Source organism: Aspergillus aculeatus, assembly GCF_001890905.1.
Source record: "Aspergillus aculeatus ATCC 16872 unplaced genomic scaffold ASPACscaffold_14, whole genome shotgun sequence".
Lineage (NCBI taxonomy): Eukaryota > Fungi > Ascomycota > Eurotiomycetes > Eurotiales > Aspergillaceae > Aspergillus > Aspergillus aculeatus.
Window position 1 is genome coordinate 895,590 of NW_017962989.1, and position 14,589 is coordinate 910,178.

General features: G+C 51.9%; 6 protein-coding genes across 6 annotated transcripts; 3 read left to right on the top strand and 3 right to left on the bottom strand.

Annotated features, from left to right (window-relative positions):
• Positions 1-166: 166 nt before the first annotated feature.
• Positions 167-1,532, bottom strand: ASPACDRAFT_124253 (putative NADH-ubiquinone oxidoreductase B14 subunit). The gene is made up of 4 exons (XM_020196725.1): positions 1,366-1,532; positions 1,167-1,228; positions 800-946; positions 167-596 (listed from the first exon to the last, which is right to left on the bottom strand). Exons 1-4 carry the CDS (start codon positions 1,406-1,408, stop codon positions 477-479), a joined length of 372 nt encoding a protein of 123 aa, XP_020053660.1. The 5' UTR covers positions 1,409-1,532; the 3' UTR covers positions 167-476.
• A 370-nt stretch (positions 1,533-1,902) lies between these two features.
• loc1 lies at positions 1,903-2,627 on the top strand (the record flags this gene model as incomplete). Its single annotated transcript, XM_020203845.1, has 3 exons — positions 1,903-2,193; positions 2,281-2,430; positions 2,502-2,627. The coding sequence occupies 3 exons, from the start codon at positions 1,903-1,905 to the stop codon at positions 2,625-2,627; spliced, it is 567 nt and encodes a 188-aa protein (XP_020053661.1).
• A 186-nt stretch (positions 2,628-2,813) lies between these two features.
• Positions 2,814-4,549, bottom strand: ASPACDRAFT_62989 (putative hydrolase, alpha/beta fold family; the record flags this gene model as incomplete). Its single annotated transcript, XM_020203846.1, has 6 exons — positions 2,814-2,999; positions 3,050-3,178; positions 3,234-3,357; positions 3,411-3,491; positions 3,548-3,708; positions 3,764-4,549. 6 exons carry the CDS (start codon positions 4,547-4,549, stop codon positions 2,814-2,816), a joined length of 1,467 nt encoding a protein of 488 aa, XP_020053662.1.
• A 1,191-nt stretch (positions 4,550-5,740) lies between these two features.
• Positions 5,741-10,543, top strand: ASPACDRAFT_54053 (uncharacterized protein; the record flags this gene model as incomplete). The annotated part of the gene is made up of 7 exons (XM_020202823.1): positions 5,741-6,888; positions 7,454-8,516; positions 8,572-8,682; positions 8,740-8,757; positions 8,808-8,923; positions 8,973-9,625; positions 9,693-10,543. The coding sequence occupies 7 exons, from the start codon at positions 5,741-5,743 to the stop codon at positions 10,541-10,543; spliced, it is 3,960 nt and encodes a 1,319-aa protein (XP_020053663.1).
• A 1,461-nt stretch (positions 10,544-12,004) lies between these two features.
• Positions 12,005-12,650, bottom strand: ASPACDRAFT_46181 (histone H3 family protein; the record flags this gene model as incomplete). Its single annotated transcript, XM_020201746.1, has 2 exons — positions 12,005-12,351; positions 12,410-12,650. The coding sequence occupies 2 exons, from the start codon at positions 12,648-12,650 to the stop codon at positions 12,005-12,007; spliced, it is 588 nt and encodes a 195-aa protein (XP_020053664.1).
• Positions 12,651-13,533: 883 nt separating this feature from the next.
• Positions 13,534-14,355, top strand: derA (putative ER-associated proteolytic system protein Der1; the record flags this gene model as incomplete). Its single annotated transcript, XM_020199955.1, has 2 exons — positions 13,534-13,722; positions 13,819-14,355. 2 exons carry the CDS (start codon positions 13,534-13,536, stop codon positions 14,353-14,355), a joined length of 726 nt encoding a protein of 241 aa, XP_020053665.1.
• Between the last annotated feature and the right edge of the window lie 234 nt (positions 14,356-14,589).

Below are 14,589 nucleotides of genomic sequence, written 5' to 3' on the forward strand. Positions count from 1 at the left end.
TGCTGTCTATTCTGGTCATGCGGTGTCTGGGCTGGACAACATGTGGTAATGCATGGTGCAGACAGATGGTATATAGCTTATTGGTTGACCTTCTTGGTATACGTCTTTTCTCTCACGCTTGTACTTGTAGAAGTTGACCGATACAGAGTCAAATATGTGGTAGTAGGTAACATGGCATGCATGGGAGAGCTATATTACTACCCCCTAAGCTCTGGATCTTTACGTCATGTGAAGAGCACCTCCACTGCTTACCCCGGACAAGACACACACAGACCGACCCTACACCTCGTGATACACGAGTCCATTGCTTAATCTAACAACAACACCATATTTACATAGAGCGCGAGCGCACACTCATACCCTCTACCCGGATCTATCAGTTCACGGGTCTAAGCCCAGGGTTGTTCTCATAACTAGAAGGAATAAAAAAACTTTCAATGCTGCGGGATGATTTGAAGAAAATGGGAAACATGAGATTAATTGCGGCCTTCCAAGAAGCCGGAGATGAAGTTTGGGGGGAGGCGAGCACCGGGCTCCTCCTCCGGCCGGAAGTACTTCATCACGTGCGACAGCTGCTTCCAGTAGTTGAGGGTTTCCTGTATGATGAAGACCAAGATTAGTTGGTCTGGTTACTGGTATATGTGATGCGACGTGCTGGAAGTCGTGGAGGTTTCGGTGGCTGGGTATATCGCATGGAATCGATGAGCCATTCAAGCTCTTCGACCCCAAACATCCCCAACCCACATATTCTATCGCATTGACCACATAGAGAAGACAACAACAAAAAATCCAAACTCACCTGGAACTCGGCGTGGCTCTGGTACAACAGCACGTCGATCACATTCAATTGGCTGACGTAACGGTGCTTCTCGAACTCCTGGCGAATCTTCGTCCGGATGGCGGAAACGGGCATGTCCAGGGAGTACATAGTCTGGATCTCGGGGGACTAATCGAAGACATCACATCATGTCCATAGTCAGCTCGGGGAGTCTCTCTCGGGTATGGTTTCGAGGTGAAGTTTCTCGTCTCGCGGTCCCCGCGGGCTCTTCTGCGCGCCCTGGCGAAAGAGCCCCCTCCCTCCAACCAAAGGTGACAGGGGACAACGACAACAAAAAAACCAGCAATTCCGAAATGCATCAAATATTCCAAGAGTGTCGAAGACTAACCGCTCTAAGCCATTCTCTGTAGGACCGGATGACACGACGCTTCGCCTCGGCCAGGTTGGCAGCTATACACGGGTTTTTCGAGGTCAGCCTGTGAGTTCCGGCCATTGACGTCGCGCCAATTTCTAAGGGCGCCGGACCACCGGTGGATCGGAGGGGGTGTGTGGAAGGATGGTTGTGAGGAATTGGGATGTTCACGTACAGGAACGAGTGCGCTGGGCGAGGAATGTGGGGTTGATGGTCATCTTGACAGTTGGGAATTGAGGCAATTGATGGCACAGCCTTGGACTCCGAGGTTTGGCGAAGAGTTAGAGAAGAGTGGGTAAGTTTCTCTGTTCTGCTCGGGACGGACGCCTTGGGAGTTTAGCGTTGACGGGATTGGGAGGAGATCGAATGGGGGTCTGGTCTGGAGGTTGCGGCCCTTCCCCCACCTCACCGCCTGCCTCTTCAAAAATTATTCTTTTTTTGGGGGGGAGCGCAAAGCTTGGGGGACAGAGGGTATTGTTTTCTGATCTTAATTCATTTGGATTGTGTTAGAATTCTCCAAATTCCGATCGTTTGTGTCTGGGTTAAAGAGATATACGCAGGTGGTTCCCAGGAATCTGTCTCTCTATTGACTTTGTGGACTTAGAAGTTCTCATCGCCCGCATTTTTTTTCTTCGAATTTTCAACTCTTCAGCATACCCACCCGCTTCTCATCTTTTTCTTCTACCTCCTAAAACAAGAACAAGACCACAAGATGGCCCCGACAAAGTCCTCGGCCAAGGGCAAGGGCCCTTCGTCGTCCAAGGGAGACGCCAAGAGCAAGCCTCTCTCGTCCGCGACAAAAGTGAGCAAGAAGAACGTCAAGCGCCCGCCGCCCAAGGAAGTCAAGTCGAAAGCGCGCACGGAATCCAGCCTGCTGAAGAAGACGAAGAAGAGGGAATACAGTGAGAAGGAACTGGACCTGCCTCAGTTGAACATGATCACGCCCGTGGGTGTGGTGAAGCCCAAGGGCAAGAAGAAGGGCAAAACTTTCGTGGACGATGCGGTATGTGATTGCTAACCACATATGGAGATTTGTGATGGGTGGGGGCTTGGGCTGGGACCTTTTGCTGATCATATTTGCTTTCTGCAGGAGGGAATGATGACGATTCTTGCCATGGTCAATGCCGACAGGGAGGGTCAGATTGAGTCGAAGCTGATGAAGGCCCGTCAATTGGAGGAGATCCGTGAGGCGAAGAGGAAGGAGGCTGAGGCCAGGCACGCGGAGAAAAAGAACAAGCTGGTACGTATCTTGCAAATCATTCCAATGTGTGTTTGTTTTTGGAAGTCACTGACAAAGGATGCGGGGAACAGGAAGAGGTAAAACAATCGATTCGCAATAAGAAGCACAAGGGCGGCCCTAAAGCCGACAAAGCGGACTCCGTACCCGACAAGCCATCCAAATCGAAGGGCAAGAGAAAGAGCGTCTCATTTGCTTGATTTTGTTTCATTTTGTATAAAAGTAATGCTGTCTATATCAGGTCTATGTATCTAGATGGGTCTCTGGCGTTTTAACGGTCTATATCCTGCCAAAACAATTGCATGCATTTCATGATGAACAATTCCCCAGCTTCTGAAGTATGCGACGCTCCAGATCCGCTAGAAGTACTCGCACATGATGCGTCTCTAGGGTGAAGAGGGTACGATCTTGATATCCAGCTTGCGCCGCACAGGGCCGAAAAGCGGCTTGGGCGTCTTATCGCTGTCTTGCGCAGGTCGCGCAATGTAAGGCGGGAGGCGATCGGGGTGCTCAACCTTGCCTGGAATGGTGTGATCCACTTCCTTGGCCATGAGGTTAAGGAAATTGGAAACCTTTAATAGTCAATAGGCCGTAACAACAAAAGGCAAGGCGAACAACGTACCGGTTTGACAAACCACCTGTCACCACCAAACTCAAACCAGCCGAGATGGCCTCCCCAGGAGGTGGTCGCCATGACACCATACGGGGTTCTGACGATTTCTCCATATGGCAGAGCCTTTGCGCAAGCAATCTACTCGGCCGTCAGACATCAAAGCGGTTCGAAAGTTAAGGGTGCTGCTGCTTACCGGGTCATCTTCGGCCTGGATTACGAAGAAAGGAATCTTGATGCCAAGCATAGAGTCGATGGAAGAGGCATCACGATAGTAAGCACCCTCCGTAGGGTAGCCCCATGCAGGGCATTGCAGCGCTCTAAAAGTATGGCGTCAGCACTTAATGCAAGTCTGCACAGGACAGTCCATTACCGGTCGAATTCGTGCAAATAAGTGACGTTCCTGATTTCTTCGACGTTGACCAGTGGATTTAGCGCGACCGACTCCACATGCCTGGCATCGTTAGTTAGTATGATAGCTAACAGACGAGCTGAGGTCTTATCACATACTGCTCGAAAAGCTTCTTCATGCTCGATCCCATAACCTTACTGTATACCTGAAGTCCCAGCCAGCTGCTCTTCAAGTATTCCGAGCTGACCTCCAAATTCCAGGGGCTAGCACAAAGCACCGCTGCTTTCAACTGGCACGCATCCCCCTCTTCGCCCAGGTACTATAACCGATGCATTAGTCGCTGATCCCAGATAAAGCACGTGCTCAGAACTCACGTTAGTGAGGATGTTTGCGCCCAAGGAAAAGCCGACTCCGAAAAGGGGCCGATTCGGGAACGTCTTCCGTAGCCATTTGACAGCCTGACGGACATCCCACGTGGCGCGGGCATTGTAGAGTATATTGGTGGTGATCTTGGTTTGCGAACAGCCCCGGGAATTGATAACGCACGCTTCCCACGATTTATCCTGGATCAGAGGCGCAACCACATGGCGCAGGTATACCTCATGTGATCCGCCGCTCAGGCCGTGCAGAACAACCAGCATAGGCTTGGTATCGTCCGATGGAAGCGCCGTGAATTCCTCTTCGGTAAAGAATGAGGTCCTCTCCGGTAGTCCCTCAGGCAGAGTATACTTTCTCTCTGGGTCAGAGGTCTGGTCATTCTTGGACGGCTCGTAGGGATCTACGACGAAATCCACGGCAAAATGCCCATCGAACATCTGGTTGTCCGCCTCGAACATCCATCTCTTGTAGTACACCGGAACGCTATCATACTTGACTGCAGTCCAAGCGGTCTGAAGGTGACCATTGAAGAGGAATGGATTGAGATCACAGGTTGCCGGTGTGGCTGTGCGACAGAGATCTGCCAGCGCTACCTGTTCCTTGGCACCAGACTTGCCATTTTTCCGGGTCAAGATGAGGTTATTGTCTTTGGCGCTGTAGAAGGAGACCCGACCACGTGGGCGAGCCCAGGAAAATAAGCCCATGGCTAGCAGACCCGAGAAAAGAAGAGGGATAGATAATGTGCTCAGGACGCTAATGGGAGAGATGTCAACAGGCGACATGACGGTAGAAGGGGCTAGACTCCGAGGCAGCGGCGAAACATGCGAAATGTAAACTGTAAACCAAGGGGAAGGGGAAGTTGTTCGTTTATCCAAGCCTGAACGATCGCTCTAAACACTGGTTCTAGAATTTCGATAACAAGAGAACTTGATATGATTTTGATTGCAAATCCTGTCCACTTGATAAATAACAGAGTCTTCTCCGAGTGAGGAAGTAGACTTTGCATTCCAGGCTGTCGTCACCTCACATGAATTTCTTCTTTTTCTTCAAGAGCCTCGGCTTGATTGCCAAAAGGGGCAACCTCACTAATCAATCATCTTATCAGTGGCCTTATCGTGCCGATCAGTCAGCTCGGTTGCTGACTCAGTGTGTCTAACCTGCTATAGTTAGTCAGTTTTAGTGGAGATCATGTGGAAAAGCAGGAAGACGTCATTTGGACAATATGCCCCCCCATCGGCTCTTCTACTCTCAGTCGCATTGCTTATCACTGCTTTTCTGTCATCCCCCCATCCCCCCATTCCCTGTGGGCTGTGCTACAATGAGCTGCTGTCCTGCTTCTCCTATTTTCAGAGATACAGCAGCATTCTCACAGGCAGGGTAAGGGTTTGAGGTGGTTTGGCACTTTTAAGCTTCTCGATCCGGTAAGCCAGCCCCGGATGCGGAAGTTTAGTATAGAGTTCGGTGGAATAGCATCATAGACTCTCCGCGCCTGGTCGCAGTTGGGTGGCTTTCCCACTCAGAAATCTACCATGATTTGGTTTCGGAACACCCCTCTGGTTCGATGCGGCCTTGGGTAGAGCTGTCCTCTTCCCCCTGCGCCGACACAGGATCTTGTCGCATGGAAGCTTGATTGTTTCTTCCACTGTGACCCTGGCGCGTGCTCCGTTTGCGTGCGAATCGACAGCCTTGCGTGTGAACTACTTCAAGGTCAAGAGGCCCTCCTTCTTGTGTCTCTCTCTGGTTTCGATTCCTTTCGTCATGGGGTCCGCTTGATACTATATCTTTTACTTCCAGTACATCATGATGCCCGTGAGCCAGCAGAAAACAGGCTCGCTCTTTCTTCACCGATGAGCTTTTGTAGGATTTCGACAGAGAATCAAACCAGAAGAAATAAGCGCCTCAGCTGGGAACCATTCAACAAATCATTCCTGGCCGCGGCAACCCATGATTTAGGGCCCAGTGTCCCGCTCGATATGGCATATAGCTTACGTCGCGCTGCCGAAAAAGTGAAGATCATCGCCAAAATGAAACGGTGGACGCGGAGTCAAACCGCAGGAAAGGGTAGGGGTTTCGATTCTAGCGGGCGATGCTTCCTTCTCGAACTACCAACCGAACTACTATTGGCGATCATTTCCCATCTATCGGTAATACCCGAGGCTTGCCTAGCGCTGACATGCAAGCGACTCTACTCAATATCCGGGGCGATCCTGGGAGCCAAAGCTCTCCACTTCAATCGCGACTTCGCACCACTTTTTCACCACTACCGGAATGGTCACAATTTCGTCACCCCGCGGTGGCAGTTCATCAATCTGCTGGAAGACGGCCGCTGGCGGGCCTGCTCGAAATGCTTGAAACTACATCTACGAAGCTCGTTCCCTCCTCGCGAGCTGAAACGGAAGTCCGATGAGCGAGCATGCAACTTGGGTAACTCTGCGGGCATCGTGGATTTATGCCCATGCAAGAAGCTCACCTTCCAGGACAAGACGAATCTCGTACAGCTTCTGAAGACCCGACAGAGATCAGTGGACGCCCTTACCCTGCAGTTCGGGAGCGGCATTCAGCAGCAGCGCTTTTGCTGGCACTCCTGCAAGGAAAATTATGGATCCACGCAGCTTGAGATTGCGATCTATCCCGAGCTGGACCAAGACGACTTGTTGAGGATACATACAGAGTATCATATGACAACAGGGACTGGCCAGCTTGGCAGAGAAGAACACATTACACCTCGCTTTGGATGTGCTCACCGATCAGTCGACTTGTGGCTATCCAGTGTCTGTCAGACCACCATCTGTCGTCTCTATGACAGCCACTGTGCCTCGTGCAAGCGGATATCAGTCTGCAACACATGCAACGCCTCTTTGAGGTGTCCTCGCAAACAGCCCTGTCGGATAGATGAGGCGACGGACAAAGCCACCTACCATTTCTGGACCGAAAGGTGCCTTGGAGGCACAAGTTCGGTTCCCGATCAGGCATGGGCTTCCCAGCGAATACACCCCGCGGAGAATCTGTTTGATGCTACCAATTGCAGTGAGATGTGTCCTTGGACTATTCGAGAACATCCTCCTCTGGAAGAAGCCCCGACTTTGGGGATGAACATACTTGAGCCTGCGATGCAAGACCAGTCGCTCAACCAATTATACTCTTCAATCAACATGATATAGAAATTTGGCGAATGCGCTCCCTAGAATGAATGGCGCTGGGCGTGGTTCGGGGGTATATTTGAATATGTCCACAGTCAATCCTGTGTGGTGTTGTGGTTTTTTTATTTCATTTTTTTTTTTTTTTCCAAAGGGTTGCGTGAGTTGGGCTTGGGTAGGAGGAGTAGGGCTGCTATACTTACTATATATCTTCCTTTGGGCTCTATGCAAACTTGTCCGCAGTTATATGTTCATGTAAACAGCCGAAAATGAATTGTCAGTATTGATGAACTTAGTACATCTGTAGAGCAGAGAATGTTTTATAGTTATAGGAATACTGGGACTAAATTCCCAAGGGGTCACGGCATCCCTCCCTCACCTGACCAGCCTGACTGATCGGACCGCGTGGGGAGGTTTCTCCGAACCCGACGCGGAAACGGAAATGGCCGCGCGATTGTTCAAGAAGACCAGGACCGCAAGCAGTGACCGCGCAAAAAGAATCCCAACTTCCAGTGCCCCTCAGCACAGCCTACTTACAATCGGGATTAGCAGAGCGCAGTGGATAAATGAGCATCTTCTGCGTCCTGGGGCGATGAGCTACCCACCACCCCACAACGGCCAATATCCTTCGCAATACATGCAACACCCCCCCAATCTCCCGCTCCACCACCAGCAGACCATCCACCCGCAGCAGCTCCTTTACGATAACAATGTCAACACGACTGCTTCGCCATATCAATATGGCAAACAGATTGTCTACCCTCAGGTCATGATCCCGGCCTATTCTACCTACACTCAACCCTACTCTCCGCAGCAACCACAGCAGCAGCAACCACAGCAACAGTCACAGCAGCAGCAACCTCCCCAACAGCAGCAGCAACCTCCCCAACAGCAGCAGCAACCACAATATGTGAATCCCTCCGAGCTGTTCCAACCGCCCCCTCTGCCGGCTACCTCACCTCCTCGATTCTCACACACTTCGTCCCAGTACAACGCGACACCTGCAGTCACTGCCACTGACAGCATACATTCCCCTATACCTTCCATATCGACCCCTGCTCAGCCTGCCTACTATGCCGATCCAAGCCCCGACCTAGGGAATCAGGCCTCCTACAACAAGAATGCCCAAGCCACGTCGAATCCGGCAGCGGTCTCAGCACCATCCGTGTCAGCACCCTCTGTGTCGGTACCACCCGTATCAGCACCACCTGTTCCAGCATCACCTGTGATCGCCGCGCCCGTTGCTGCTACCCCCATCGCTGCTAAAGTGGCTGCGACTAAGTCCGTGTCTGCAACCCCATCGGCTCCATCCCCAAAGCCCGTCCAGGTGCTCATTCCCGCACCTTCACCAGATGTGCAGCAGAAGCTGCAGCGACAGTCCTCCAAAAATCCCACCCTCAAACAAACACCGCAGCAGCCGATGAAATCCTCCACACAGAAATCGACCAAGACCCCCGACTACCAGCTGTTGCTGTTGGCTATGGCGGATGAGTATCTCGACGCGGCGCACAGCCATGGGACCATGGTGGCCTTGCTAAGACGGGAGATGGACATGGAAGAGTACTATAAACTGGTGGCAACAGGTCTCGGATGCTTAGAGGCGGTATTGAAGGTACGAGAGATAGCTTGGGTCATACTTGTTCTCTATGGTCGTTAACCTGATTTAGAACTGGAGACTTCAACCTCGAGTCGAGGCTCTTGTGCGGTTGCGCTATGCGCGGATTCTGTTCGAGGAAACAGACAATGATCTCGAGGCTGAGACAGCTTTGAGCAAAGGCGTATGTATTAATTCTCTGTCCCCACTTCTTTAGTGCCATGGCTAAGGTCTGTTCCAGATTGATTTGTGTGAGCGCGTAGGTAAATCCGAGCAGATGATGAATGATTCAAGCTTACACCGGACTAGAACCGCATGTTAGACCTGAAGTATAGTATGCAGCATCTCTTGGCTCGGATGCTACACAAGACGAACCCGAAGGCCTCGATGAAAGCCGTCGATGGCATGATACAAGATGTCGAAGCGTGAGTTTCTCAAATCGCGAACGTGAGGGATTCTTACTAACATCAGCAGTTATCGCCATTCGGCCTGGGAATATGCCTTTCGCTTCCTTCGCGCATCGCTCTCACTCTCTTCTCACGCCCATCAAGATTCTGTCTCAGCACTACAACACCTCCATAAAATAGCCAGCATGGCCCATCGCAATGGTGACAAGGCCGTTTCAGCTGTGTCTGCTATAATAGAAGCCCTCGCACATTTGCAGCAAGGCACCGGGTCCGACGCGATCGAGCAGGCTCAACGCGCAGTGGCGGCAGCACGAAGCCATCAGTTGAACGATGATCTTCGTCACATTCCGCAGCTGACGACGCTGATCCAGATTGTCGACATATGCTGTAGTCTTTTGGACTACGACGTCAACCAATCGTCTCAGAAGCTGAAAGTCATGCAAGACATGATGGACCAGCGATTGAATGACTCAAACTGGCGCGATGACGGGTCCTTTTCCATCCCTCTGAGTGGCAAGTCGGCTGGTCCTTCTTCCATTGACACCGGAGATATTCTCCAGGTACAGAGCGGCACACTATTGTTGAGCTTCAATTGGCTCCCGCAGCACGACCTGTATGCACTCTGCTATTTCCTCAGCTCCATCACTCTCAGCTGCAAAAACTCCTATGACGGACGCAAAGCCGAGAAGTTCCTTCAAGAGGGCATACGCATGGTAAAAGGTTAGTCGGCTGCGATTTGTGGTTCTCTTTCTTTCTCTTGACCTCACACTGACCCGGCTGCCTGCAGGAAGTTTCAAAGCGCCACAAGAGATTACTGAGTCCGTGGTAAATGCAAACAGACGCGTCGAATGGCGCCGAACCCTCTACTGCAGTCTCCTCGTCCAACAAGTCTTTCTCGCCTGCGGTCGCACCGACTGGGATCTGGCCACGAAAACGTTACACGAATTGCGACAAGAAGCCCTAGGTCTCGGTGGCCAGCTTCCTGAGACCATCAAATGCATGATGGACTACGCGAGCGGCGCCATCGCCCAAGCGACAGGCGATCTGGATGCAGCCCTCCGGGCGTTCCAGTCCACAACCCTCTCTCTGCACTCCTCGTCCGCCACCACCAGCAAAGGCGCGCGCAACGACCCCCGCCGGGACCTTGCGATACTATCCGCGCTAAACACCGTCCTCATCCTCAGTGAACCATCTCATCCGTCCCATCACCAACTCCCCGCCATCCTAGCCACCGTCGAACCTTTTTGTACATCTAGCCCCAGTAAATACATCCAAGCCGCCTATTACCTCGTCTGCGCCACCGTGCAGACCGAATCAACCATCCAAACCAAACAACACCTTCAACAAGCCCTACAATCGGCCACAGCCATCAGCAACAGCCAGATTACCTGCATGACCCTCACTTTCATGAGCTGGAAATACTTCCGCGGCGTCGTCGGCGAGCAGGCCGAGAAAAGCGCCCGGGCCGGTCGCGCCATGGCCCGAAAGGCTAACGACCGCCTTTGGGTCAGCGTCACCGACGAAATGCTCGCGGAAACGCTGGAGCGGCAAGGCAAGAACGAAGAAGCCTTGGGAGTGAGAGAGGAAGGCCATCGGGTGATGAACGGCTTACCGACGGCCCTAAGGCGGGCTGTCTAATGGAGGTTAGGTCTGGTTATTTGTCAAAGAGAGAGAGAGAGAGAGAGAGAGAGAGAGAGCGCGCGCGTGTGTGTGTGTGATGTCTCATTGTATTGTCCTGATATAGAGCGTCTTATGTCCTTTCTCCTTTTCTAGGGGTTGGCTTGGGTTGGGGTTTTCTGACTGGGTGGGTTATCTTGCTACTCCATCTTCTACGATCGCCCATATTTGGCGTGTATGCTCTCATAGTATTATTATTTGCGACAAGATAGAGCCCGTAGCCCCCCAATTGGGCTCACTTTCATCAACTGATACCACTCTGGTTCTCTGTGTGCGCGGGTGTTGAGATGTCATTTCCTTTTGTTTGCGATACCGTTTGATGGATCACGCGTGCATGGTCATATACTAGTAATTCATCACTGGGGAATAAACCTCCTAAAAGTCACAATTCGAATCACGCCTACTTCCCATACGGGTATTGAATAATTCTATACCCTCGGTGACAACAGACAGGCAAAGTAGATGGCTAAAGAATGCACCGCAACCCTAGGACTAACCTACTGCCCCTGACCAGCCTGTCACTAGCTGAGAATGAAGCATGTTCGACAAACGGCAGTGATTAAACAGATTAGGTTGGATATGCTTCGTTGTATTAAGATACACATGCATCATGCACATGCACATGCGCAAGACGCGCACGAGTACGATCCACATGTATGGGGTCCAGACATGCCCAGTAGTGCATAGAGCATCAGGCCGTCTAGAGCTGCCTGACAGCTGGCCAGAGAAGGAGGCACCGATCACCGCCGACAGACAAACGAGGAACAACATACAAAAAAAAAAAAACGAAACACCATAGAAACACACCCGCTATACCAGGTCGTCGTCGTCGTCGCGTGTCGATGGCTGACTTGGATTATCAGATTGATCGATAGATAGAGAGATGGGGAAAAAATTGACATTTTGTAACTCCGTTCACCTTGAATTTTCTCCGTACGCCTGCGCGCAAGAAGCCCTATACACCCAGCTGAGTAAGGAAAGGAAAAGCGATGACGCAAAACAACATAATCCGGAACCCCCTGAGAGTTTTGATAGAACAGAAGGTATGCAAGTCGAGTCTCGGGAACAAAGAGAACGGTAGGTGGAATCTGAGGAGAAAAGTGAGATCTTCGAGCCGGGAAGATCCCGCATGCGAAGGTTGAGTGGGTGAAGTTTGGAGGGGTGGTGAGTGAGAGGTCGAGATTTCGAATTAAATAAAGACAGTTTCCGCTTTTGATGTGTTCCACGAGAGCCCGCTACCTTTAGCTCGACTGCTGCTTCATTCTGTTCCGATAATCTCAGGCGGTCCTTGGAACGGGTTATAAGCTCTAACCAATCCTTGTCCGTCAAATAAGATAGAATGGCAAGAGACGACATCAATGAAATGAGATCGGATGTTGTTTTTTTCTATTATTTCAAGCGTGTTGAAAAAGAGAACCCCGTCTAACCCAGACCACCCCAGACACCCCGGATGCGTCGAGCAAGCTGGATATCCTTTTGCATGATGGTCACGCGCTTGGCATGAATGGCACAGAGATTGGTGTCCTCGAAAAGATGGACCAGGAACGCCTCGGCGGCTTCCTGGAGGGCCAAGATCGCATGCGATTGCCAGCGCAGCTCGGAGCCGACTTCAGCGGGGAGAAGATCCAAGGCAACCTCGCGGACCAGTCGCGCGAATGGCAGCTTTCGGATGAGCAGGTCGAATGAGCGTTGGTAATGGCGGATCTCCTTCAGGGCAACCGTTCCAGGTTTGTACCGGCGACGACGACCTGTGGGGGTGGGATCGCCCGCTATAGGATCCTGTCAGATGCTTGTTTTGGAGACGGTCGAGGAGGAGGGCAAACATACGTTCAACATTGGATGTCCTGGGCGCTTTAGCCGGTCGCTTGCCTCTGGTGACACCCGCAGGTTTACGCCCGCGAGCGGCGGGGGTTGTGGTCGTCGTAGCTGGGGCAGTTGACGGGCCGGCAGCAGCGGCGGCACCATCATCAGTAGCAGCAGCAGTAGTGGCGGCGGCGGCGGCGGCGGCGGCCGTTGATTTCCGTGGCCCAGCAATTGACTTGCGACCGCGCCCTGTCTTAGGCGGCATGTTGAAATCTGTGTTTATTCGGTTTACGCGGGGGTGAAGAACAAAGTGGTCAATGTGAGGGAATTGGCATAAGTCCCTCCTGCTGCAGCTTGCAGATGGTCAGCCACTTGGGTATGGCCGTGAGTCTCCGGGTGGGATCGAGTCTTCTTGTGCGAGTGCAAGTGAGAGAGGCGTGGAAGGGGAGGCAAGTCTCGAGAGCCAAGAATGTTGTTGTTATTGTTGTTGTTGCACCGTTTGTCTTTGTTTTTTTTTTAGCTTTGGTCCGTCACGAACCGCCGGGACAGCCTTGCTTGGTAGACTCTGCAGTCTTTTGTTGCAATTCTAAGTTGGTTTGGGGATGAAAGTGCTCAGAAAAGTGGTAAACGGTGGTTAAGTTACTGTAAGTACGGACATAAAGTGCATGCAATCGGATGAAGATGGGATTTGGAGATCCCAGCCACCTGCATTATTTCCATGAGTGACGCGTGGGGGACCGCGTTTCCGCGTTTCCGCGTTTCCGTCTCGGCTTCAAGCGCGCGCGTGTCAGTTTGCATAGCTTACTAAGTAGCTGTGATCTGGCCTCAGGCAAAAAGGCCAGCTAGCTGGAAGCTCTTTCTCTGTCTTTCCGCCAGTAAGTACCTTAACTTATCAGCACACTCAGCACAGCACTGCTCCCAATCTTATCAGTTGTCAAGTTGCCTACTGTGTACTCCGTACATCACCATCGATCCCATCCCATTCCTTTACTTTCTCTTCCCAACCCATCCCGTGCCAATTCCTTCTCCAATCAATTGCTACCCTTATCTTACCTACATTACTTAGAGAAGAGATAGAACATCTCAGTCTCGCTCATCCTTTCCGCATCTGCACCTTTAATACTAACATACTCCACCCCAAAAACACAATGGCCGCCATCTGGGGTAACGGCGGGCAGGCTGGCCAATTCCCGCTTGAACAATGGTTCTATGAAATGCCTCCCGTGACACGCTGGTGGACAGCGGCCACCGTCGTCACTTCGGTATTGGTTCAGTGCCATGTCCTTACTCCCTTTCAGCTATTCTACAGCTTTCGCGCCGTATATGTAAAATCTCAGGTATGTTGCGCGCAGTCCGGAGCAAAGGCAGGCGCCCGCTGCCTGTCCTTTAGTGATAGTGACAGTGACGACACTCAAGCTAACCGTGATGCGCAGTACTGGCGCTTACTGACCACTTTCCTCTACTTTGGACCTTTGAACCTCGATCTACTGTTCCATGTCTTCTTCTTGCAGCGGTACTCGCGCCTCCTAGAAGAATCGTCAGGTCGGTCGCCCGCTCATTTCTCTTGGCTGTTGTTCTACGCCATGGCCTCTCTTCTTCTGCTTTCGCCATTTCTCTCGCTGCCTTTCTTGGGAAGCGCCCTCTCATCGAGTCTTGTTTACATCTGGAGCCGTCGCAACCCGGACACTCGTCTGAGCTTCCTCGGGATGTTGGTGTTCTCGGCGCCCTATCTCCCCTGGGTGCTGATGGCGTTCAGCCTGGTCGTCCACGGGATTGTGCCCAAGGACGAAATCTGCGGTGTCGTGGTCGGGCATGTCTGGTACTTCTTTAATGATGTCTACCCATCGCTGCATGGCGGTCATCGGCCTTTCGATCCCCCAGCCTGGTGGGTACGTCTGTTTGAGCCCGCGACTGGCGATGGGAATGGTGGTCTCGCTGCCACTGCCGCCACCGCACCTGAAATCCGATGAGCGACTGTCGAAGGCTGAGACTTGCAAGTGGAATGCATGCTGGGAAAATCGCAGACTGAGACACTATCACCTTTGAAGCACACGTGCCTCTTTCCAGCCAGGAATTCCTCGATTGAAGACCGCGATGTGCAGGGGGCATGCGCACTTGAAAGTACGAATACAAATAACATCTCGATAACGGCAGCATCTCTGCATGTTGGGTCGCTCTCTCAGATGCGTCGGGAGGTCATTTGA